The sequence below is a fragment of the Phalacrocorax carbo genome, chromosome 4 (genome assembly GCF_963921805.1).
Source record: "Phalacrocorax carbo chromosome 4, bPhaCar2.1, whole genome shotgun sequence".
In the NCBI taxonomy this organism is placed as follows: domain Eukaryota; kingdom Metazoa; phylum Chordata; class Aves; order Suliformes; family Phalacrocoracidae; genus Phalacrocorax; species Phalacrocorax carbo.
In genome coordinates, this window is record NC_087516.1 from 29,686,623 (window position 1) to 29,712,386 (window position 25,764).

The 25,764-nt window shown below is 35.7% G+C and overlaps 1 protein-coding gene across 9 annotated transcripts in view; it reads right to left on the reverse strand.

Annotated features, from left to right (window-relative positions):
• The window catches only part of FRYL (FRY like transcription coactivator), a 172,787-nt gene that overhangs the window by 54,951 nt on the left and 92,072 nt on the right, over nucleotides 1-25,764 (reverse strand). For 5 of the 9 annotated variants that reach the window (XM_064449397.1, XM_064449396.1, XM_064449392.1 and 2 more), the window contains 22 exons: nucleotides 25,263-25,361; nucleotides 23,604-23,705; nucleotides 20,786-20,830; nucleotides 17,390-17,493; nucleotides 16,655-16,763; nucleotides 15,588-15,674; nucleotides 14,717-14,888; nucleotides 13,873-14,005; nucleotides 13,519-13,626; nucleotides 11,963-12,200; nucleotides 11,139-11,324; nucleotides 10,956-11,042; nucleotides 9,891-10,159; nucleotides 9,279-9,474; nucleotides 8,152-8,276; nucleotides 6,617-6,674; nucleotides 5,556-5,647; nucleotides 3,767-3,939; nucleotides 3,110-3,270; nucleotides 2,467-2,577; nucleotides 1,407-1,561; nucleotides 1,058-1,157 (listed from right to left, as the gene is read on the reverse strand). In XM_064449397.1, coding sequence (XP_064305467.1) covers nucleotides 1,058-1,157; nucleotides 1,407-1,561; nucleotides 2,467-2,577; nucleotides 3,110-3,270; nucleotides 3,767-3,939; nucleotides 5,556-5,647; nucleotides 6,617-6,674; nucleotides 8,152-8,276; nucleotides 9,279-9,474; nucleotides 9,891-10,159; nucleotides 10,956-11,042; nucleotides 11,139-11,324; nucleotides 11,963-12,200; nucleotides 13,519-13,626; nucleotides 13,873-14,005; nucleotides 14,717-14,888; nucleotides 15,588-15,674; nucleotides 16,655-16,763; nucleotides 17,390-17,493; nucleotides 20,786-20,830; nucleotides 23,604-23,705; nucleotides 25,263-25,361 — 2,910 coding nt within the window. Of the gene's footprint in view, nucleotides 1-1,057; nucleotides 1,158-1,406; nucleotides 1,562-2,466; nucleotides 2,578-3,109; nucleotides 3,271-3,766; nucleotides 3,940-5,555; nucleotides 5,648-6,616; nucleotides 6,675-8,151; nucleotides 8,277-9,278; nucleotides 9,475-9,890; nucleotides 10,160-10,955; nucleotides 11,043-11,138; nucleotides 11,325-11,962; nucleotides 12,201-13,518; nucleotides 13,627-13,872; nucleotides 14,006-14,324; nucleotides 14,346-14,716; nucleotides 14,889-15,587; nucleotides 15,675-16,654; nucleotides 16,764-17,389; nucleotides 17,494-20,785; nucleotides 20,831-23,603; nucleotides 23,706-25,262; nucleotides 25,362-25,764 lie in introns of those variants that run through there. The other 4 variants (XM_064449399.1, XM_064449395.1, XM_064449394.1 and 1 more) reach the window with 2 other exon arrangements.

The window sequence follows — 25,764 nt, forward strand, 5'->3', positions numbered from 1 at the left end:
AAATCACCTTTTAAATTCACATATCTACTCTCATTTAATGTTTCCTACCTATGCAGGTCTCCATACATCTACAGGATTCACTAACACTGTGGTAATTTCATAGAAGACTAGCTAAGACTCACTCTACTTGATGAGTTTCTAGCAATAACTTTCAGAAATCTGCTTTCACAAAATACTGCATTAAATATAAATTTCTCTACAAGAAAACATGAAACACTATTGAACACTTGCATTTCCAAACAGTATCAATTTCTGCTCACGAGACATGGGTAAGAGCAATGTAGTCTTTGATGCGGCAGAGACGCAGTAGGAGGCTAAAGCACTTTGATACTTTAAAAATCAGTTTTGGCTGATCTTAAGCAGTGGTGTTCACTTGAGAAGATAGATGGGGCTGAAAGGAAGGGTGGTGTTACTGCTGATGTATAAACGGGGTGTGACTGCAGTGCACACTTCACTGTTGAATTTAGCTGACAAAAAAACCTTTGAAAAAACCTCAAAGACTTGTAGCCTGAGCCACACGCAGCATAGATTTTTTTTTCAATTATTTTTAAACACTAATGATTCCTGTAAGATTAAGCTTACCCCTAAATAACCTTGGAAAGGAATATACAGAAGTAAAGTAACAAGATTTTCACTATCGTCTCTGCACAGGGATGGATGAAAAAATATTTGGTATTATGCAAAAATCAGAAACTGACTGCTACCCTAGCAGACAGAGTAAAGGGACAGGAAGCGATACGCTTCTCTCTGAGGTGCTTTTGGACAGATGGAGACCGAAACAGAAGAATCTTCATTTAAGTTTTGCCTCTTGAAAAGCAGATGTTATGAAAAAACAAGTCCTGAGTGCTTAGTTCATGAAAACAGACACACTTCACTGAAGCCTATTTGTGCCAAGTAAGGACCTGGCCTAACTATGCACTAAAATAGAGATTAAAAAAACCCAAACCATTACATTTCATTACTGAGGGGACAACAAATAACAACAGATTTTTTTAAAAATGCACAGGGACAATTCTTATTTTAAAAGAAAAAAATTAATCAAAATTAGCTTACAAACCTGTAATAGTTGCATAGCAACTTCATAGATAGCCCTAGTAGAATCAGCTGCTTTAAATAGTATCAGATTCAGGAGGGTCACTGTATCACACTGGTAATCCCTAGGGAAAAATTGCGAGTGTGAAATAAGTAAAATTACATTCAGCTTTTTAAAATTTGAATTTATTAAAGTTTAATTTACAGGGGATATAGTATAGGATAACATAACATTTTGAAAAGTTTCTGTGGTAACACATACACACAAAACAGGAGTGATCTTTTCTCTCTGGGAGAGGAAAAAAAAACCCAGTTCTACATGAAAGCACACTTCAAAAATGAAAATTTTAAAGTTTTGAAAAATGCTGTAGTACCTGTTTTGGAACACGCTGGCTATGGCTTTAAAACAGCCAGCTGCCACCCGCTTGGAACCTGTGTAACACCGGTCTACGGCCCAGTACATGAGGTTACTCTGGTCAGGGTTGAGTTCCAAGAGCAGCATGACTGCCTCACAGCCTAGCTGGTGAACCTGCATTGCAGAAAAGAACCAATATCTATTTATAAATGTAGAAAAAAAGACACCAACTTACAAAAATGGCATAAAATAGGGAAACAGATATTTAATTTTTTAAAAATATCCAAACCTGCAATACACTAAATTTGTTCCATCTAAAAACAATGAGACCACAGCTCTAAAATAACAACAGGTAATTCTATCAAACTGTTTAATGTTCAACTTGCACACACAGTCATAAATTATTGAAGCAAATAACAAGACAGGTCTACTAATTTTTTTCCTTTATATTCCTTTATATTTTCATTTACTACAAGCTGAACGCTGACCTGAAAGCATCAGATACAGAAAAGCACTTAAATATATGCAGGAATTCCAATGGGATATAAGGGATCAATCTACATGGAGACTTGCGTGTTCTCTTGAATCAAAGTAGCCCACTGGAGCTGTATTTTTATGTAGTCATACTATTAGTGCAATGGAGGCCCTATCTTTTAGATCTAAAGCTTGCCTTACTTTTTAGATGTAAAGCTTGCCCTTCATAACTTCACAAGACCCACAATGGACTCTACAGTCTCACAAGAATTTAAGTTTAAAGGAGATGAGATTTTGAATTTCTGAAAGATCGGCTTATTACTACAACTTAACCTAACTGATCAGTATATAAACAGTACACAGTGTTTCACCCCTTACCCTTTCCTTTTCCATTCTGTTTTGCCTATTCTTAGACTGTGATTAGGGACTGCTTCCTCAACAGGGTAAATACAGATATTAAGGACTGTGCAAAAATATGCCCTACTAAAACAGCTTTGAACTTACGCCTCTCTAAAGCATTTAGGCCAATCTGACCACAAAACTCATTAAAACATATGTTGAAGGCACTAATAGTTGCAAACCAATGTTGACATTGCATGTATTACCTTTTTATCTTGTGAATCCAAAATATTATCCAGCCATTTGTACAAATAGCCATCAGATGAGAGCCCGACATTATCTGCAACAGGGCCACAACACAGTACAGCAGACATAGCCTTTAGAAAGTAATTGAAAAACACCTAATTTTAATAACTCAGATACAGGAAGTGCTTTTACCAAGTCCATTAAAATATCAGAAAACTAACTTCTATTCAGTCAAGGAAGGAAGACTAAGGCTAATAAGAAACTGTTTAACATGTTATTCAAGAAATTATCAAAACTTATTTTTCTCAACTCCCAAATACAAGGAACTGTCAATACTGAAATGCTGACATATGTAAGAGTTAATATGTCAGTTTGATCGTTAGTATACTTTTACATGAAAGCCTTCCTCCTCAGGCATTTGAGGACTAAAGTCACAGGAAGTGAACACTGAGTAGTAATTTTAAGAAATTTCTATAGCAAGTGTGATAGTTTACAGTATGCAAAAAGCCAAACTATCATAAATTTTCATGTAGGCAGAAGAGAAGAACTAAGTCATGAGTGGCAACAAGAACGTGAAAACCATATCAAAAAAGCCTGAATGTTAAATTTGCATTAGAAAAGCCAACAAAATCTATTTCCAAAATTTAAAAAGTGCTAAAATACCTTTAATGCACAGTATTGGTGTCTGTTTATTCGCGTGTTCCTATCACTGTATCTGTCCAGGGGAGTAAACATGATACTAAAAGGACCTGCCCAATGACTGAACAACATAAATAGACTGTGGCGTAGACTCTGCTGTGGAAAGACACTTCTCCTCTGGTGTACTATAAAAAAAAGCACACAGACACACTCCTCTTGTCATTCTTTAAGATAAAGTATGTAAAACAGAAACAGACCCAACCAATATAAAAGGAAAAATCAATATAAAGACACATTATTTCAACATCATAATAGCTGGATGTAGGTTTACTGTTTTCCAGTTTAACACCACTAGTGTGCAAGAACAAGCTATTTATTAGTCTAGAAAATTTAAATGCACTGCCAACCAACAAGACTTTTGCTAAATAAGAAAATTACTTGTATGCTTCCAAACAGTACCTAAAATCCCTCTTAAAAACTCATGCTCTGAAGTTATACACAAAACTGATGGCATATATTATTTTTGTGACAGTATCCTGAAACTTCAGAGAAAAAGTGGATTTTTGTTTGTTTAATGTTTGTTTGGGGTTTGTTTTTTTTTTGTTTTTTGTTTTTTGTTTTTTTTTAATGTACTGCATATTAAAGACAGTAATCAGAAGTTATTAAAGCATTTTTACATACCTGGAACATTTTGAATTATATTTGCCACTAAGGCACTAAAATGGCATCGTATATCTTTCAATGTATCAGAATCCTTTTCATTTTCTGCTTCTAGGAGTTGTCTCGTTAAATCAACATACTCAAGTAAAGTGTTGTTGAGGGAATGTGTTTCATTATCAAGGCCTCCGCTTGCACTTAAAAATAAAATAAAAACAAATCAACTAGTATGGTAAATACATACAATGATTTCTGAAAACAACCCTTTTTTTTTTTTCTCTTTAAAAAACCCTACAACCTCATCACCGCAAATATTTAAAATAATTTCTTCCCCCAGCTTCTATTTCAGTGTTAAATAAAAAGCTCCAGTGAAAGCAAACTAATAATCAAACCTCACCATCAGAAGTCAGTCATCCTCCCACAGAATTAGTTCTTATACTGTGCACAACTGTTAAAAATAATAATAAAAAACCCCAAACACCCAACCCCTCCCCCGCACCAAACCCATACAATTTGCAAATGAGAAAAAAAATAATTACTACCTGACTATAGACATGTATATTACATACTGATATTTGGGAGTCAGACAAGATGTTCAGTTCTTCATAACATGCTATTGACTATCAGCAGATGACAGCAATTCATTAATTTTATATATTCATTTCCCACCTTCTTTGCTTTAGCATCTGATGAGGTGTCAATACTAAACTAAGGCGATTAAAGACTGTGTGTGATTCAAACCTGCCCTCCTTTGAAAAAAGCATTGTTACAAGCGTGATTCCTTTCCTCTCAGCCCTCTCCACCATCCTTCCACATTTGTACTGAAGACAAGTAAAAAGTATGCTTTACGTATCAAAGTCAAGATGAGGAGGTTTGAGGTAGCCTGTAGTTGCTTGTTAGCTTCCACCCCAGAGTCAGACTGGCCTCAAAGAGAAAAGCTGACAAAATCTAGGGTGCACACTGTGGTTAGGAGATATTTTACATACCCTAATTAAACACCAGTCAGTACCTCAGAAGATAAACAGGGAGAGTACGATTTTTACAGCAGCACTCAAAAATCATCATGCCAAAAGGAAGAAATGCATTTTGCAATGCTTCTGAGGCAACTTTATGAAATAAACTGTAGTAGCTTGCTTAAAGATTGAGAATTTCACACTGATTACATTGCTAAGGTTGACAAATAAATATTTAAGTATCACTGTCTAACTGAATCGGAGATGCTGGCCTAACCATCTCTAGCCTGCTCGCTCTTATACAATTCCACCTGCATAGAAGAGAAATTTCAAGAGGCTTCTGAAACATATGCCAGAATTTTCAAACTGTCCCTCACAAGTAGGGTAAACTGAGAAAAATCCCAACCCAGCTAACATTCTGCCTCAGAAAGAAAGAGGTCCAATATTAATGAGCAGTAGTCTTCTCTGCACAGGACACGGTGACTAGCATCAGGACTTCAGGTGGGGAAGAATTCCAGACTGATTACAGAATAGTTGTAACTTGCGTATTCTGTTTCGAATAAGTGGTGCAATATCTGAACATACACAAACAAAAAGGAACATGACACATTGCCTGTTCAAAGCAATGTCCTGGGGAATAGTAGCATTTTAAATAAAACACAGACCACTGTGACAAAAAGTATGGGGGAGGGAGGGAGGCGTTAGAAAGCCGGCGAAATTCCAAGTTTTTTAAAACCATGTCTCTTTATTTAGTGGTATACTAAAACTCACTCAAGAATTTTGTATGCTATAATGGGTCACAAGAATACTGGTGACTTAATTCAGAAGCATAAACAACATCTTGTCAGTGCTGCCCCTACCTGTGACTAATGACGCCAGCATCTGCCAACAGTTCAAATATTCGTACTAGTTGTACTCGTAAAATATCCCGACGCCTGCGCCGTTTCATGTTCTATTCAACAGAGGAAACACAACATTAAACAAAGCAGAGGAAAAACTAAGCATAAAACCAGCGTGGCATATAAAAGCATTATTATATTTGTACTACAGCTGGCATCAATTATCAGAGGTGCCAACCTTCTAGGATGAGTTACCAAAATTCCAAGCAATTTTAATAAACCAGACAATGAACAAAATTTTTCCCTGTTCCAACTCCAAGATATACTAGGTTTGCTATTACACATATTATCAAAATAATACATTTTTATCAGTCTCCTGTCACAAAGTGAAACATATAAAACAATGAGGTGAAGAACAAATACCAAATGCATATTTGACAAAACACGCTATAGCCCAGTAACATTTTGAAACAGATGCTTCCATCATCTGTACTTAATTACAAATTTGTTACTGATAAGAATATGACAGTAACCACAAAAAATACTGAGTAATCACCTCTCAGTTTGTGTTTGCAGAGATTGTTCTTTCTATGAATACCTACTGAGGCTTCTAAACCCTGCTGTAAAACATGCTCTCCATCAGAAAACTTTACTCAGCAGTCAGTCAGGTGAGCTTACCACCTTTTTAATTTTAAAAAAATATAAACCAAGTTAAGTAGACAGTAGAACTCAATTCTCTCTCTTAGGTACTACTAATTGTGGGCATGTTACTGATGATACAACGAAGTAACAACTATATAAAAGGAATTAAAAGAATATGGGAAAGGTTACAATATTTTTTTCATCATTTGAAACAAATCTCTTTTGATACAGGAATAACTCAGAGCTCAAAAACAAACACGAAGCTCTTCTAGTGTAAACACCTCACAGTCATTTAAAAAGATAACATCTCACCTTTTTACCTGGTATACTGACAGTTTTTAGATGCAGAAATTAAAGAACATAACTAACATTTCTTTATTACCATTTGTGAGAAGGTAGTTAAAACTGTGTATTGAATATAGTGGAAAATATCTAATTACCTCTGGCCTTCTTTCAAGTGCTTCCTTAATTATAGGATGTAATTCTTCTATTAGTTCCCTGAATTAAAATAATTAAAAGGATAAAAACAACCATTAAATTAAAATCTCAACTGAAAGATGTTTTGCAGCAAGTAGTGTTACAATATAACTAAGAACACCCTCAGGTTTTCCTTCTTTACCTGTAGCTTTCTGAAATAAATCAGCATTGAAAAAAATATTTTTCTTAGAAAGATACTTTCGCAATTTAAAGACAGACCACGACATGGACACCTCGACAATTACCACTAAATTTGCATTCATCGAGTATTATGGCGTATTTCTGTTGCAGATTATTTTCATTTATTTTCATATTCAGGGCTTAACAAAGCCTTATGGTGCAAATAGATACTATTAGGAGGAAAAAAAGCATGTTGGCAGCTTATCATACAATGCTTTTTCAGTTGTCATGATGCATTTAGTTGTTAATAAAGATTGCTTCTTTAAGGCCAATAGCATTCTGCTGACAGAAGTCAGGCTAGTCTCTATGAAAACTGAAAAGCAACATACTCAGATGCTGTGGTTACACTCCCTATCTGTTGAGAAGCTCCCCATTCTTCATTACTACTCGGTTCCTTCTGCCAAACTGAGACCCTCTTATGACTCCAAAAGCGGACAGGGAAAGAGGAAGGAGATCACTAGTATGAATCTATGCAGATAAAATACTAAAGTAAAACCAAACTGGATTTACTTTAATATTTATTAACATAGTAACTACCACCTCTGCTTTAGATCTGTTGGAGTGTGACACGTTTTTCCACCTCCTGTGCTACCTCCTGTGCTATTGTTAATTCAGACATATCAAAAGGAAGTTTCAAATTGACAGAACAAGTGACTTGGCACAGGTTTAATTCTGCTACAGTAGATCACAGTTACCAGCACCCAAACTAATCCACATGGACTTGTCACTGGTACAACATATGAGAAAAGTGTATTAGTTATGAAGTCACAAGAAGTTTACTCAGGAAAAATAAAGAGAAAAAGGAGGGAGAGGGACGAGCCACAAATTTCAGAAGCTTCAGCATTAGTCAGAAAATGGTTGTAACTATTTTTTTTTTCAGCTTGATCCAAAAACCTCTTTTTAGAATAGTTATCATGAATCTCCTACACAAAAAGAGCTCAGAAACATATGTTTGCTGGCAATACTAATAGAATAGTTTAGTAGCTCTTAGAAACATTATTGTAATTATCATTTCAAACGTTAACAGTCCACACAGACTGTTCTTTGATATAAGGGCAGCCTTTAATAACAATAAAAGTCACTGTTTATTTTTTCAACTACCTTCTTCTTCTTTATGCAGACATGACCTCTATATAAAATTATTTCAACCTCTAATAAACTTTATCGCACCACTAAATGCTAGAAAAGACAATGGTAACCAGTTTTCACAGCTTTTAAAAAATTTTTAAAAGAAAAAATAGAAAACCTTTTTTTCTGAACTCTGATTCCACAGCTTTGTCATCAATTAGCTTAAAAACAGATGAAACACAACAGTTACCTAAAAGCTCCTGGGTTGGTCCTGCCAAGTCCCAGCACAAGGGATTCTGTAATTTCCATGCTCTCAGAGCGCATCATTGGAACTATGTGCTTAAACAGGGAGGAAGGGGATGGAATGCCAATGATCTAAGAAAACCAGAATAAAAAGAATGAAGCAGTTACCAAACAATAAGGTGGTGTGACATTAAAACATCTGTTGTAATTTTATAGTCTTCTCACACTGATCAGTGATATGATAAAGAGGAATTTTTTCATCTTTGACATGGAAAAAGACTTTCTGAAATAATAAAGTAGTATTAACTACTTCTCCATTCCTTGTATAATTGAATTTTCATAGTCAAGTGACAATGAATGGCTCAACATGATAAACAGATGCTTTGCATGTTTAGTGTTATCTGCCTGCCTTAGGGAGAGGAAGCAGACTTCTGGTGTCCAGCTCCTTAGACTCCACTGCGGCTCGCAAAGAGAACAAAACTTTCAGTCTACAGTTTCTCAGATTCAGGGAAAGACTCTTGGAAACAAACAAGTGGAATAGGCTGCCTCTGCCAAAAATCTGCTGCATACTCCACGAGTTATCTTCAACCTCTACTGTACCTTCTACAGGAAGCCAGAACGGAGAAAGACAAAAAGAAGCAAAGAAGCAGCAAAAAGGAAAAAAAAAAAACTCTGCAGGTGACGTGAAGCAAGACAGAGAGAAAACTGTCTGTGGTTGGGAAAAATATAACAAGATACATCATGCCTGAATAAGTCACTGCTTCAGTTATGGAAGTGAGAGGCTATTTGGTCAGAATTGCAGAAGTCTACTGACACACACACAAAAAAAAGTTCCCCCCGAAACCAAAATAAAACCCAACCAAACAAAGAACTTTGATGGTTTCTCCTTATTACCACTAGATAAGACTTGGAGATTGGGTTAACATTTTCATGACATGATTAGATTTTATGTTAAAAAAACGTAAGCAGAAACACCTCTACAGCATGGATTGGGAGAAGCAAACGAAACACTAAACAAATGAAACAGAAATGTATACCAAGTGTTTAAGAATCCTGATAGTTATTATAAGCCTCAGGTGTTTCTTCTTCCAATAAAATGCAGACTTATTTACAGTAAGCATTAGAACCACCTACTCTTGAATCAATGCTATAACCACTGTCAGGAGTAGACGCCAGCGTCTCAGGAGGGGAACATCTCACAGAGCCTGTGGAGGTGGAGGAGTTTGAAGAAGATGCTGCACTGCAGCAAAGGATCAGGTAGTTTCTCCAGAGCCCAATATAGGAGTCACTGCTTGTAGTAGCATTCACTTTCTTTGCATTGATAGGGCTGCTATTAAAATAAAATAAAATAAAGCTCAGTATAGTCAGTAAAGCTTACCAGGTTTCCCTTTGTTTTTCTACCGATTTATTTTTCAATTATGTATATGCCATTGCTTCCAAAATAGTTAACATGGAAACTCTCGATAAATTTTTCAGAATACACCTGTACATCGATAACGTATGCTTTTATAGCCAAATCTGTTGAACTACCATATGGCCAAAGGCATGAATTAATTAATCTTTACAGCAGATACCTTTTCTCCAGATAAAACTGCTTTAAATTTTGTTATATAAAGCTGAATTAAACCCACAGGAAAATATTAACAGTGCGTATGTCACCTCACTGAAACATGACGACATTACAATGATAAATCTTGAAAGAATACTCAATATAATATATTGTATTTACTTTAAAAATTAACTTACTTTATATCCACTTGTGGAGACAGCAGTTGGAGTCTGGTATAAGCAAAAGTCCATGCATAGCTTACAGCTGTTGGGCAGTGTTTTGGAAGATTTTCCTGTTTCATAAAACTTGAGAGGCTTATAATCCATGGATCTTGGCCTTGAGTCACATGTGCAAATATCCATATATGTGATGGACTGACCACATCAAACTGGTGGCTGATTGGGGAGGAATTCCAGTCAGCCAGAGTTTGTAGGTCTATTGAACTGGGACAGTACAGTAAAGTAGTCTGTGTGCATAAAAAGAAAAGAGAACCAGGCAATATTCAATATCCACGTATATTAAACAACAATCTCTGAATTGTTTAATATCTAATAAAGTATCACTGTCGAAACCACATTCAGAATAGGCAGAACACATTACTTATTTATGGTTTTTTTAACAGAAGTTCCTAACGTAGACAGTTATATAAACATGCTGATTGGGAAGGAACTGGATAGTAGGAAAGAGCAAATTCTATAAAAATGCCCCTTCACTCATGATGACTTAATTCTTCCAAAAGATTCAGGACTCTCAAAGCTTTACTAATTCCAACCTGCTTCCTAAATCTAAAAACAGAAAAGCTTCTCGTTGATACTTAAGAGTTAATGATAAATATATCAATATGGAATCCAGCTGATAGTCATTGATAGTTATTACAGCTTTCATCATGGATAAAGGACACGTTGACTGCTAGACACTGTATCGCTGCAGAAAAACAGTGCTCTCTGCTTCAAAGGAATCATAATCTATGAGCAAGATGAGAAGAAACCATTCAGATACAGCTGTCTGTGTGTATATGGTGGTTATAAAGACACACTGTTGATCAGAAAGTGTACAATGGTGGTGTCAGCCTCACAACATTCCACAGGCTTTTTTGCTGTTTTTGTTTGTTTGTTTGTTTGTGTTGGTTGGTTTGGGTTTTTTTAAGGTGATAAATTGTTGGTAAAGTTAGCATGAACATAGTGAGACTATAATTTAAAATATATACAATTTTTGCAGAATTACCTCATCTTACATCCAATTTAACAGAATAACTCTCCTACCTGGTCAGCCCCAGTGAGATGTATGAAACTCTCCAGGATAGTAGCACTTAGCCTGTCCATTACATCTATAGCCAACTCGTCATCACTCTACAAAAGACAAAACACAAGCATAAAAAGCTCAAAGAAAGTAAAAAGAAACGCAGTTTCATCAGGCAGTCACAAGAATGGGTCATGGACTCTTACCTTAGAAATCTCTAAAAGTGTGAACAAGGCCCTTATTTCTCTGAGAACACTGACAGCTAATCTCCTGGTGGCTGGCCTTGTGCTGCAAAGGATGACTAAAGCAAAGCCTTCCACCACGTGAAATACACTGGAATAAAGGGTCCTCTCCAGAGGAAGGGTATGGGCAGCCCCATTGGATATGCCACGCTAAGAAAAAGATCACAGAAGATAAGCAAATTAAGAAAAAAGTAAACACAACCAAGCTATAGTTCCATTATGGGTGACGGCAGAATTAATCATAAGGTATTTAGATCTTTCTTGGCTACTAGTCAAATATTGCATTATGAGAATGGCATAATATCAGCCACTTTATTTTTTTAGTATCTCTCTGAATTCAGTCCAAACAAGTATCACAAGAAAGCTTCTTATTTCACTTTCTTACAAGAATGATGCAGTGAGGGCAAAATTAAAAATAAATACTTGTTTATATAGGATTGTATAAAATTAAATTATTTGAATCCTTTCTGTTTGCTTGTAAAAACTTGTGCTTTATTTTCTACGTCTACTGTTTAACCACTTCTATTTCATATATTTCCAGTTACACATGATAACTTCTGATGTCTGAAAAACGCAGCCAAGAATTAGTGCTTAGGGAATACTTAACAATATTAAATTAATTTTTTTGGCATAAATGCTGATTTAAAATAATAGGTCTAAAAATCTTCAAGCACTGTAAGACAGTAAGCTGAAATTTTATTACTTAACAAATCCAATAAAGCCTACTAATAAAATTTTACAGAGGTTCAAACCATGTTTTAACATCGAAGGACCTTATTAAGAAATACCTGCGAATCTTGGTTTTTATTGTGCATTTGGGCTGCTTGTTTCCACTGATTTATGAGCTGCACTAACATTTTTACTGCATTGTCAAGAAGCGTTGGGTGCACATCGGTCACTTCACGCACAATAAAATATACAAATCCTGAAAGAACATCTTCCCGCCAATCTGGAAAATCAAGCATTAATGCTTGGAGAGTATTGAAAGCCAAGGCACGAAGTTCTTCATCCATATGAATTGTCAGCCTGTTTAGAAAAAATACCAGTATCATCACCCTAGATTGGCATACTCTTAACCAGCTTCTATAAATTAAAGTTTGGTGTCAACTCTTCCTTGTTTACTGTAAGATGTAGAATACTTCCACATAGATGCATTTTCTGCACTGAATACACCTGAATCTGGCTACTAACAGAAGGTGCTACTGCATCAGCAAAATAATGCCAGACTTCACAAAACATCACAAACAAATAATTTTCAAGAGAGATGGTCAAGTCTTTCGTACAGGGGCATCTTTGCATGCATCTGAGCAACCACCTTTGAGCTCAGTAGGCAGCCACCCTCTGATGTACAGGTTGTTTTCTTCAAATTAATATTGAAAAGAATTGATTATTTTTGGAGATAAAGCAGCTTTACTTTGGATAAGAGAAAAAACTCGCACAAACACCCTTTGCATATATACTTAAAAATATGTCTCAGCCCACTATGGTAGAAAAAAACATATCCAGTACTGTATTATTACTTCATACTTCATGACTTTTATGTGATTTTTGACACTGAAGACAAAAGTCTTAGAAAAATCTTATTCTCTACATTATTACTAACTTTTGATATATGTAACTCAACACATATTATAAATTTATTTACATAAAATCAAAGCTAAAAGCTATCCTGTATTTCTGCACCAAGACCAATGTTGTATTAAAAATAAAAAAATTAAAAAGAGGAAGGTTTATCACTCTAGTAATACATAAAGACTGTCTGCATGTACCACAACTACATGTTCTCACTGAATGCTCAGTTTACCCACCTGCAAACACCTGGCTGTCCAGTTGTCTCAACTACTTATCAATACTGATAAGGCACATTCAATTTAAACTGAGATAAGAGATGGAAGAATATGGGTAGTGTTGGATCAAAAAAATGGAAGAAGGAAGCAGGATTAGTAGAGAACAAGAAAAAAAGTTTCCTGTAAGTGCCTACCTCACATTTTGGTAATGTCAAACAAGAATGCCTTTATGATAATTTACAGTATTAGCAATAGGAAAAAAAAAAAAGAAAGGGGAAAAAAAAGTATGATAGTAGTAATAAAAAGGCAAGACAAGTTCAGAAAACAAAGCAACAGAAATAAATTCCTACTTTTCAAAAAATTCTCTCTAAAAACAAGCGCAAGACCTTCAGGATAAATTTACCTCCTGCTACTCTGGCCTGTAATACTTGACCAACTGCAGGAATAGGAAGAACTGATTCCGTACGCAGTGGACTTGCACAACATAGTGCGCTGACAAACTCTTAGACAAACAGCATTTAAAAATGAACATCCACTAAGAGCAGAGTTTCATTTACCTTGCAAGCAATTCAATGAGGTCAGTCCTGCTCATGCCATCTGGAATCAGTCTTGGGATAGCAGCAATACAAGTTCTGAACAAATCTATCTTAGGTTTTCTCTCACCCCTACAAAAAACAGTTTATAACCAACAAAACAGGAAAATCTACTTCAGTACACCACAAATATTTTCCATTTCATGTCAAAACTAAGGAGGTAACAAAAATTTTTATCCTTAATGAAATTAGCGTTCATTTAATAGTCAAGTAAAAAGCCAACAACTGTAATCCATTGATGATGGCATGTGCAACATTATAGCACAAAAATAATACAATGTAACTGTGACAGTGAAAATACTGTAGTTCAGTACATACGTAATCATGTCTTCAGGTTCTTTATTAGACATCTGCACACTAGTCATGCACATGGGCCTTCCAACTTCTTTGTCCAAATGCCTAAGAATGCTATCTAGCGCTTTCCTGACTTGAGGGTAGTATATGGACATTCCTGAAAAACCAAAGAGTTCTGATCACCTCTTTCATTTGTTCTCATTTAATTTTCACATTTTTATTAAAATATTTGCCATTTATTCAGCTTAGGACAAATGTCTTCTTGTACAAAGGATGACATGAAACACACAGTTTAAGTGTCAAAAGAAATGCATGTTAAGTGAGTAGTAGGAGGTATTATAGGAAAGTAGAAGTTTCTTTCAGGAAGAACATAAACAAGGAAGCAACCATGAGTTGCTTTTCTGTTTTCTCAGTTCCAAGGATTTCAGTTCTAGTTTAAACTCTCCATATTGAAGCAGTCCTTTGCAGACAACTACCTCATCCACAGAAGATCAATAGGGCACCGGGGTCAAAACTGTCTTACTCTACTTCAGCTGAGGGACATTTGGGACAGTCTAGAGTGACATCAAAAGAACAAAAATTGCCATGCTATTTACCACACTAATGGCACTCAGGCTTCTTTGGGTTAATTTGGCAGTGCAAAACACTTCAAAAAAAGCCATGGATTTCATCTCAAACACCAGAAGGTCAATATTGTCTAGCAGCCCTCTCTAAAGAATCAAAGAAATTCCGTTAAAACAGACTATCATTAGATTCTCGCTAACAATTAAAATAAACACAGAAATAAAGTTACACAAACGTACTACTAAATAATTGAGAATATGTACGCACATATTGCAATGCCATCTTATAAAAGAATGCAACATACCTATAACTTTCGCTTCCTCATCTGTCAGCGTTTTATTAAGAAAAATTTTCTTCACACGCAGAGTATTTCCTGAGGGAAGAACAACTCCTGTTGTTGGCATTGGTGGCTCACCATCCTTCTGCTGCAAGCTATCTGCTATGACAAGGAAGACTCTGAGGCCAATATTCATCCTCTTCAACAGCAAAAAAGGAAGGAAAAGGTAGGAGAAAACAGAAGAAATTATAACATTGAAGTAACACAGATGGAGGAAAACACGAATTGCATTTTTCCTGTCTTTTAAACAGACAGCAGTACAGTTCCCGTAGGACAGGTGTTACTTAAATGCTACATATTAGAATAACAAAAAGCTACAAGAATAAAGCTTAAGCTTTCAGTGCCTCCCCACAACTCTGATTCCAATTAAGTGACTTGGCACAGGCTAATACGCCCAATATTTTAGAGCACAGAGCACTGAAGGGCTTAATATGAATCTCAAGAATGACATACTGAAGACAGACATTGCTTATACACTTTGCCTATTAGATTGGGCCTTGAACCATAAGAGCCAGGTACAACTTCCCTGAAAAAAGGCTTTACAGTTATACTGTAACAGAAATTCACACATACTTGTCTGAATTTTCACAAACTGAAATTTTCACACACAAATTATTGTTGAAATGAGTCTGAACTGTAGTACTGCTGCTAGCTTACTCACCAGAACTGAAATAGCAATTGTGCACAACTACAGTTTCTTCTTTAGTTTTAGCAGAACACCCCTTCAGATATTAATTTATCTGCTTTCACTCCAGCTCAAAAATAGTTAACCACTTTCCCCCACAAAATCCCCCAAATGCCCTGTTGTCACTGCATGTAAGTAATGAGCTTCTTTTACCTCTGGATTAATAGTGAAGGTTTTAGGTGATTTTCCAACACTAAGAAGATCAAATATTATTTCTTTCATCGCAAAATCCAAACGTTCCTATAAAGGAAAATAGATTGACATGGTCATCTCTTTTCTGTTCATACACAAAGCTTAATTCCTTGGTTTTGCACAGGTGCTGGGTATCATGTCTTGAAAGTTTAAAAAACTAAAAATAAAAAAGTTTCAAAGATATTCCTTTTTATTCTTACAACTTAATGTTCTTTTTAAAATATAGTACAATTCAACAGAGCTCATCCCCTGATATGGTTGAACCATTTCTCCTGAAAAACTTCCCAGACAATTCTGCTCTGGTCAAACATATTTCTACAAACAAGCTGAACTGTTTCAGACAACTGAAAATTAGTGATAGAGAGGAGCCCTAGGGAACAAGTATAAACAGTGAAGGGTTGTGTATCCTGCCTCACCGCTGTGTGACCTGAAGCAAATAATTTTGGAGGCTGAGGCACAGACGAGCTATCGGTAAAACAGGAAAACATGTCTCTAATCTATAGAGTTATAGATGAATGAGAGTTTATCTTGTGAGATCATGTCCTAATATCAAAATGCAGGATAACAGAAGCACCTAAAATAATATAAATCATAAAGCAATATTAACTACACACTACTGCATTCATTGCATATTTTTTCTGTCTATAGAGGCTAGACTCCATGCTAAATATAAGTAGATATTACTGTTGAATACTTTGCTCCTTATAAAAACACTATAATGGAATATACTAATTATATTAGTGTATTTTTAATATATATACACACCCCACACACAACAGTGCAATACAAACATAAATATTAATCATCATAATGTTCATACAAAACAGATATTGAATTTTAAGTAACATAATTTTGCCATCATAGAAACAGAATGCGTCATTTCACTAGTTACATGTATTTGGGGAAATTCTGTTCAAGATATAAGACCATTAATTCAGTTCAAATAATTCAAAAACTAACCTTAAATTTACATTTCTTCCAAATAATGTTCATCCTACTTTTATAACTCTACCTAGATGTAGTCTTACCTGAGCAATGAACTGAATGATCTTCACAAATATATTCAGAGGTGTGTCTCGTGGGACCACACTACGCGATCCTTTTGGAAAAAGTGCTGATACAATGCTCATGAGACGGCTACAAGAATTTAGAAACAAAAAGAAATAAAAAACCTTTTTAAAATAACTTCTTGTAAGAGCATAGATTTTACAGTTCAGATCTGGAAGAGTGAGGTGGTTACTACTAAATAATACAGAAACACATGAGAGGTAGGACCACCTACAGGAAGTACAGCCCTCTGCTGTTGCACAGGCAACAGTATCATGGGTTCATTTATAAAGTGACCAAGATCCTGCTTTAAACTAATTAGTAAAAGTCAGGAGGAGGGGCAAAATCTCAATGACTATTCCAAATTCTCATGGTGTTAATTTATAAAGAAAACCTTTTCATTTCCAGCCCATACTTAGTGATGGCCACTCATACCCTATTTGCTCCAGTATCACTCCTGCTTTTAACTTCAATAAATTTCCCTCTTCTTATCTCTCTGCCCCCTTCTATCCCTGCAAAGACAACTGTAGACTCTATACTTTCTCCTCGTAAAAGTAATCAAGTTCTTTCAGTTTTCTCTATTAAGATGAAGTTTTTGTTCCCCTGTTACCTGACTAGACGACACCTCAGCTGACTTCATGACCTCTTCTGATATCACTAGGAGGAAAAAACTGCCACCAATCAATAGTTTAAAATCCTTTGCATAATGAACTTACCTTTGAGTTACAGTGTTGCTTTCACATTTTATTCTAATAACATAAACCCACAATAACCTATACAAAGATTCCAGTGCAACTCGGGACATTTTGGGATCTTTATTCTGTAAAATAAATGAAAAATACAGTTACCATTGCTTGTGAGACACTCAGAAAATTCTGTTATTACTCTTTGACTTCTGAGAATATTTTCAAACTTTAACATTGGAAACTGATGTGTTTAATACTGACTAAAAGTTTTAATGTATTTTCATAAAAACAACCCTGTATTGCATATTTCCAATACTACCTGAATATATAACTAGTAATTCCAGATTATTTTAAATGTCTTTCACTCTGAGAGCAGAGGAATAACTAAAAAGCAGGTATTCCTCTTGAGATGAACACCAAGAGTGTATTGCTTCCAAGAATGTTTCTCAGAAAGCCATTGGTAATGAATACCTACTTTATAGCAAACTAACTCATAGTTTGTCTAAAACATTGGAGTAGCTGCTTTGGATCAGGCACAAAGTCTAAATCCTTCATTCAGTTTATTACAGCAGACAGTAGCAGGTGCAGAAGAAAAGAACGCAAAACAGGGCAGGCACACAAGGATGCTTCTCTGGGTGTACACTCCGGGCTTCACCCAACTCAGCCATTTCCTGTGGGCTGTACTAGTGCTTACTCACTTCCAACGGCTTTTTATTGTAACAGTTAAGCTAGCTTTTTCTTGAATTAATATAAAATCTGTGGCATAATTCAGTTTAAATTATGCACTGTACCAAAACCAAATTTTTTTTGTCTTAAAGCTGCTACTAGGACTATTAACTAAACCAGCAAATTAGCTTTGCTCCTCCTAGCTCTTAAACTGTGTAAAACAGTAACTAACTTTGTTTGTACCAACTCCAGCAATTCCTTTTCCAATTAGGGATTCCTGGTGTATTTATAATCTTGAAGTGTCCAGCAGGATTCTTGGAACTGGCCGTAAGTATGAGCTTATGAACAGAATTAAATGATTCCCACTTGTCATCTTTTTAGGCATTCTCTCAGTTAAAGCAAAACAAAACAAAAAACCCCAAAAGCCAAAAAAACCCAACAAAAGAACCCCCAAAGCACACCTTCCCCATCCCCAGTGAAGTCTCTCTATTTCAAGACATATCTATATGATGGCTTGAACCAAACTAATTTCACATCTTGTAGCCTCTACCACAAGCCAATGAGTCAGAATAGCAGACTACTTTGCGCTCCCAAGACACGTGGAGTGCAATTTCACAAAGGGTGTAAGCAGATCCAAGACCGTACTGTTTGAAAAGAGATGGTCTCACCCTTGGTTCCCTCCGCAATTTCACTGCTCCCTTTGCATTGACTCTTAGCAGTAACAAAGTCCAACTCACACCAGTAAGTTGATCCAAATAATATTTCACGGCCACGTCTGTGCAATAGACTATACAAAGTAGAGTAATTCGGATGGCTTTAACACAGGTGGGTTGGGACTACTGGTTTTGGCAGCAACTTACTTTAAAGAAAGGCTAATCACAAAATCAGAGGGGCAAAAGTGGTACTTCGCAGACAAGTAACACACGTGACTGTTTACCGGAATATTAAAGGGAATAACTTAACCCAGTCTACATCAGTGATAATGCTGTTCTACACTCCCTTCACACTCATCAATGTGTTCCTGCCATCACCTCTGAATTAGCACACCTGCAACTAGGCAGTGGGTAAATTTAGGAAGGTGATCTGGACAAAATCTAACTAGTAAAAAGTTACACCTGTCCCTGGTTAGTATTCAAACAAGTAACTGTCCCACTGTCCAGTTAATTTACCAGCGGTGCTACTGTAAGGAAGATGCAAACACTCATAATTTTATGAGAGGGCGAGACTGTGATAACTCTGATTCTAATCAACTTAAACATCAAAAAACCCATTATATTATCACTCATCATATTTAATCTACAGGCCAACAGTTCTTGATGTTCAAAGTAGACTAGTGAATTCACTGGTACGTGCATTATCAAAGTCTATCTGAAATGTGGTGTCTAGAACTGAGTAATGCTTCAATTTTCTTATTTCTGATATTCCAAAGGGGAGCTTAATTTACAGGTCCAGAAAAAAAAACCCAAAAATTTACTACTGGCTTTCAATCATCCAATCAAAAAAATGGTTTAGGTAGCAGATATTTTACAATGTGTTAGCATTCCATTTGCTAGGAGGCTTATCGTCCAATATAGCTACTTCTCATTAGTTATGACAAAGTTTGCTTCTTGTTAAAAAAAAAAAAAAGAAAAAACATAAGGAGGCATTCACCTTTCAAAAAGGGTTACAAAACAAATACAGCAGTACTTCTAATTTCTTAAGCACTGAAAATTTTCATTAACTCTTCCTATAACTAGAAAGTAAACAAATATGCTAGAAGGAAATGGATTTTTGGGTCTAATTTATGGCACACTTCTTGTATACTTGGTGTGGATATGTTGGCATTTCCTTTTCTCTCTGGCATTACTGCAACTAGGATACAGTATATATGGCTATGTAATTCACCAACCTGGCTGAATTTCAGCCTTTTTGGCTGATGCCTGTCAGATTTTAAAGCACACTGGTTTTGGTTTTGGGTTGTTGTTTCTTTTTCCCCCCAGCATAGTTTTGTGTAAAATCCTAAAACTTTTAACATAGATTATATCAGCAGACTATGAAATAAGCTGTCAAGAACTGTACCGCTGTTACAAAACCAAAAACCTAAGAGCAAATCTACAGTAGTCTTACATGATACATTAAGCCAAGTCAATAAAACATATCTCAATGAAGGCAAGAAACAAAATAGCATTTTTTTCCATGTTAGTCAAATGTAGTCACTTACTGAAGAAAGTACTTTTTAATACTGATGTTAAGCTTTTCTTCTGTTCTGAACTAAAAGAATTTCTACTTTTTAAAACCTGCAAAACCAACAGTGTAAAAGTCTTTCAAGTTAGTGCACTGCAAGTTATTATAGTAAATCAGTTTCACATTTTTTTATTGTGAAAATGTTTTCAAGTTTGCTCGCATGCAAGACACTTCCTGAAAGGAATGAACAGAAAAACCCCATACATCTGAATAGGTAGTTTACTTCTAGCGGAAACATGCACTGCTGTTCAGGGAAACCACCTATGATACCCAATCTCACAAAGCCACATTTTCACCCCTAAGGAAAAACTGGTATTAGATAATTTTCTGATCTTTCTCCTTTACTTCCTGGCAAGAAAAATAGATCTTTGAAACATTAACTATGCTTAGTCCTGTTCCTTCTTAACAGTACTAACAGCAATTTTACAAAGAAAGGAAAGCACAAAATACAACAATTAACATAAAGAACAAAACGAAGTATTTACATGAGACAAAGCAAGGTTTCACTGAGTTATTTATAACAACATATTAACTCACCTGAAGTGTTTCTATTTGTTTTCTGATACTGTTGTTAGATGGCATCTAAATAAAGCAATGTGAGACAGCAAAACATAACAAACATGAGAATGGAAGGCACATGCATGTTAGATGAAAAAAAAAGCACAAAACCAACAGAAAGCTGTCTAGTAAGAACTCTATTCAGTAGAAATACAGGTTTTGCTATAGTGGCAGAAAATGTTCAAGGTTTTGTGGTAACAGACACTAAGGTTAAACTGTGAAAAAAAATTATTCTTTTCCACACAACAGTGGTGCACGATGATAGACACTTTTCTCTCCCTCTTCAGCAGCTTTTAAAATGTTCCTTCCTCTCCCCAGAAGAGGTGGTAAGCATACCACGACAACTCAGCTTCATCCAAGAATCTACCAGCTTCCTGACAAACCTGCTAGAATCAGTGTATCTAAATACTAGTCAAAAAAGTAAGCAAAATGTATTACTGTCTGCTGAACAAGTTCAGAATTTTGACTACACTACGGTGCGTAAAGAAATGCCCTGCCGGGCTCAATGCTGAAACAGCATCCCAACCGCTTTGTGGGGCAAGGCCAGCTGCTACACGTATACCAAGAAACACCCTTTGATACGCTCCCAGTCTAAAGTGACTCCTACAACTCCTTAACTGCTTTTTGCATTGGTGTAGACCCCTAGGCTTCCACATTTCAGCAAGGCTAGGATGTTTCCCCCACACAGTAAGCCTGCTTTGAGGATAACTAAAGGTAGTGGGCGCTGAAACCCAGTACAAGGAGTTTACAAGGGCAATAAATATTGCTAGTGCTGGATTAGGATTCAGAGGACTCTCAGGAGCATTATCAAGTACAACATAGCACCAAAATACTGCAGGGTAAAGCAGGATATGAATATACTACGCATCAGGTACTGTGGCGCAACTGCGAAGATGTGAGCTTTCACACCATGGCAAATGGGATGTAGCCTATTTCTGTCACCAGTGTGTGACCACATGGTGTTCATTGCTAGGTAAGAGTTTGCACTGGGCAGTCACCAGGGAATAAAGTGAGCACCACTAATCCAAGACCTACGTTACCTCTTGGCGACTTGCTAATAGGCTTGTACTCTTCGTAGAATATCCCTGTGACAACGTCTAAGTGTTGTCATTATTTCAAGCGTTAATTTGTTAATTTTAACTAATATGGTATGGGTGGATGAACCTTTTCAGTACTCGGAAGTATCTCCCAGTAACTCTCAAAAATTACTTTATTAAATGACAAAGACACTAGAGACAATGGATTTGGAATCCTTATTGCATTTTACATATTTAGGTAACTGCAAATAAAATAACTTCAGTTATTAGGAGATCAGGAAATAAAATAGGGAAGGGGAAATCTAAAATACTAAACTGCTGTGAAATTCAGATTTATAAATTAATGAGATTACTTATTACAGAGTGCATGCATTTAATTAGCTTGAAACAAAGGAACACATTCATTCATAAGACATGTGAGGACAGTGGGGGGGTGTTTTTCCAGATTAGACTCAACAAAGTTTCTCAACAAGGTAGGCACCCAAAAAAACCAATAGTATTTGGTGGGCCAGATTAATCCAAGCCATGAAATATCCTGAATAACTCATTGATGGCACAGCATCACAACACTGCAAATTCGGAATTGCAGAAATTCATAAGTAGAATTTCTACTGAATAGAGCCTTACAGTAGAAGTGTTAAGCTGTTAGTGGTTAACAAAACTAAGTAAAATGTAAAATGCATGCTCAGCAACTACCAGTAAACTCACTGGCATTCATAGTTTTAATACATCCATTATCAGCAATGGACATTATGCCAGAAAAATGCAACTCCTAGACTGTAAGAATTTTTTTAAAAGCTTTAAAAACAAAAGCAAAAGCAGCCTCTGTAAGCAAAATAAACAATAAAACAAAAATCAAGGCAAATATTGCAAAAGAACTGCAAAGTTAGATGAAAAATATACAAAAACCCAAGAAGCAACAGAAAAGTGTGAAAGATGTCATGAAAACAAAATGACCCTTAAAAAAACCATCCAAGCAGCTAAACCTGTTTCCTTTTGACTTCATGCTGGTTTAAGTATTTTACTAATAAGCTTCAGATTGTCACTCATATCTAACCAGAATTAATACTGTGAAAGTGGATCAAAGAATTTATTAAAATTATCAAAATCAATACATTAGGCAAAATCATGAACTATGTTAAACAAAATTAAGGAAAGAACATGTACAACAATTAAAACTACAAGAAAGTGACTAAAACAAATCCCTAATTTTGAAGTATCTTGATCTCTTTCTTTACTATGCTATCAACTGAAGCCATGAGTTAAAGGGACACTGTAATTTTTATTTGGAAAATATATATGACAGGCTGTAGATATAAGCTCTCTTCTGGACTCCCAATTCATTTTCTATTCCTTCAATCGTGAACAAAAATTTTGCACTTACTACACATTCTACTTAGAGGAGTAGACAAGCGACTTATTTTCTCACATATAATTTGCACATGAAAAATTACAGTTAGTTCCTTCTCTGGCATCAATAGTGTTTATTAGCTGATACTTTCCTGCAGATTTTAGTCAATAAAACTGATGGTCCCCAAAGGGGCCACATCTATTTCCAGCATTACACAGCATCACAAAAACTTACTAAGTTAAATACTAATGGAGATTTAAGACATTTAATTAAAAAAATAAAATAAAATTCACAGTGTCCTTTTAAAACAGCCAAATATTCATTGTTTATTTGGCACGTGAATGCTGAGAACATATCGGAATAAATGCTTTCGATTTGCAACCGTTCCTGAATTGAAAAGGATTCTTACCTTTAGATGTGATAAACAGTTCTGCAGGAAAACGTGCCAGTTATTTAAAAAAAACTGTTTCTGACTGACACACAACAGGCAGGTGATCAATGGATACAAAGCCTATGAGTAGGGGGGAAAAAGAATTGATCAAATTGCTCTTTGCACACCTCCCAAGTCTTGTACATTGAGAATGAGACATACAGTGGGTTCCTGTCTCTCACTCTCACAGTTTTAGCATTGCACAGCAGCCCTTCCCCTGCTCTAGGACACACACGCCAGGCATGGTGTCCCGGGTATAACCTATGAGCTGTAAGAGCTCCTGAGGTAGGATCGGGGCAGTGGGACCATGGTGCAGCTCATCCCCTCGCAAGGCCTGATCTCAAACAAAGACTGTGAGTAGATCACGCCCCTTGCCCTTTCCCTACAACCACACGATTCACAGTTCCTGGAGTCTTACATGCAGGGAGAGAGAACTGCCTCTATGAAAAATATTCAGGAAAACCATCAACTCAGTAAAAACTGAGGCAGGCATTAGGTTGTCAGAAACGTTACTTCTCAAAGTCTACTTTTAGCAAGGAATGAAGCACATTTTAATAAAGTCTGTGAATATGCAGACTAGCATGACTTTGCTTTGCTTTAGTAACCTAAGATTTGTTTAAACACCACATAGTTTATCAGAATACATAATGGTGATTAATACCAGATCTGACTTCAGATTATCTTGTTATGGAATAAAATTAAAGAATGAGGATGAATAGGTAAATTGTAACCGTGATGTAATAATGTTTATGACTTCATAAATAAAATGATATTGTGAATACCAACATAATATTGTGAATACTTTATGTTATTCTTACACAAGGAGTTTAACCATGTACAATGGCACGTGCCTTATATGCTCAAAACACCAGAAAGTAAAGCTCGTCCCTAACATGAAAGTGAGGATAAATAATTTTAAAATGCACTTGCATTTACTGAATATTCCAATTGTAATGCAAAATTTAGCGCTCTATTTCCAGCAAAGCGAAGTGAATCAACTTGAAACATGGCTGCTATGGTCATCAAGAATTACACCAAATACTTCATTAACAAGAGATTTCAATCTCTAAGACATTTAAGAGATGCAGTTTTAGGGGAAAAGCCAAGATGCAGTCTTAGGGGACAAACCCCACCCCAGCCCCCAAACCACAGATATTTATATCCAAAAGAGATAATAAAAAATATTGGAAAAATAAAAACAAAGTGTATGAGGAGAGGAGAAAACAGGCAGAGCAGGACTATTAACAGGCTGCTATTTTGCTGGAGAAGTCTTGTCTGACACTTCCATCTTCTTTCATCTTTTAATTAAAGATAATTTAAATACACAGACTCCCTGAATGCAATTTTTTTAGAAGAGACATTATGTTAAATAACTCTGTGCTAAAACCTACTAAAATAATCAAAACCAAGGACTGATTTCAAGACAATCTCACAAGTGAGATAACGGAGCACATATCTTGCACAAAGAAGCAAATCAAAATTAGAGCAAATGCACATACACAGTGTGAATTTAATTACACTTCAACTGAGGAGTTAAGATGTAAATTAATACAGCTGTTAGCTTTTCCTTATATAATGTACTAGCGTAAAAGTCTAAGATGAGCAAAATGGAGAAGTTGAAATATTTCTTTAAAATACCAGTGAATGCTTCTTTCTTGAACTCAATTCAAAGGTAGTCTGATAAAGCATCTCCACAAAATTTTTCAAACATGGCACATTTACTTCATTTTTAACAGCCTATTAAAAAAAAAAAAAGCATACATAAATGGGTATAAAAGCTTATGCAGAAGGCGATTTAAATACACATTAAGATGTCCATGAATTGAAGAACATTCAAAAGTTCAGTCTCACATTAGGTTACTTATTTGAGTGTATTTATGTGAAAGATAAACAGAAGGACAGGAAATCATGTCATACACTATAACCATACAGTTAAAAAACCAAACCAAACCCAAAACCCATTAAAAACCCTACTATTTTAAGAATGTGGCCTGTATTTCACACTTGAAGAAAAAGTATTTGCCACCAAATAACAAATAAAACCTACACTGAAAATCTTTAAAAGCACAATTTCATATTTTTAAAAGAAATATACCCATAACTTTTTCACTGTTCCCCTCTTTAACACTCCCCTATTCTT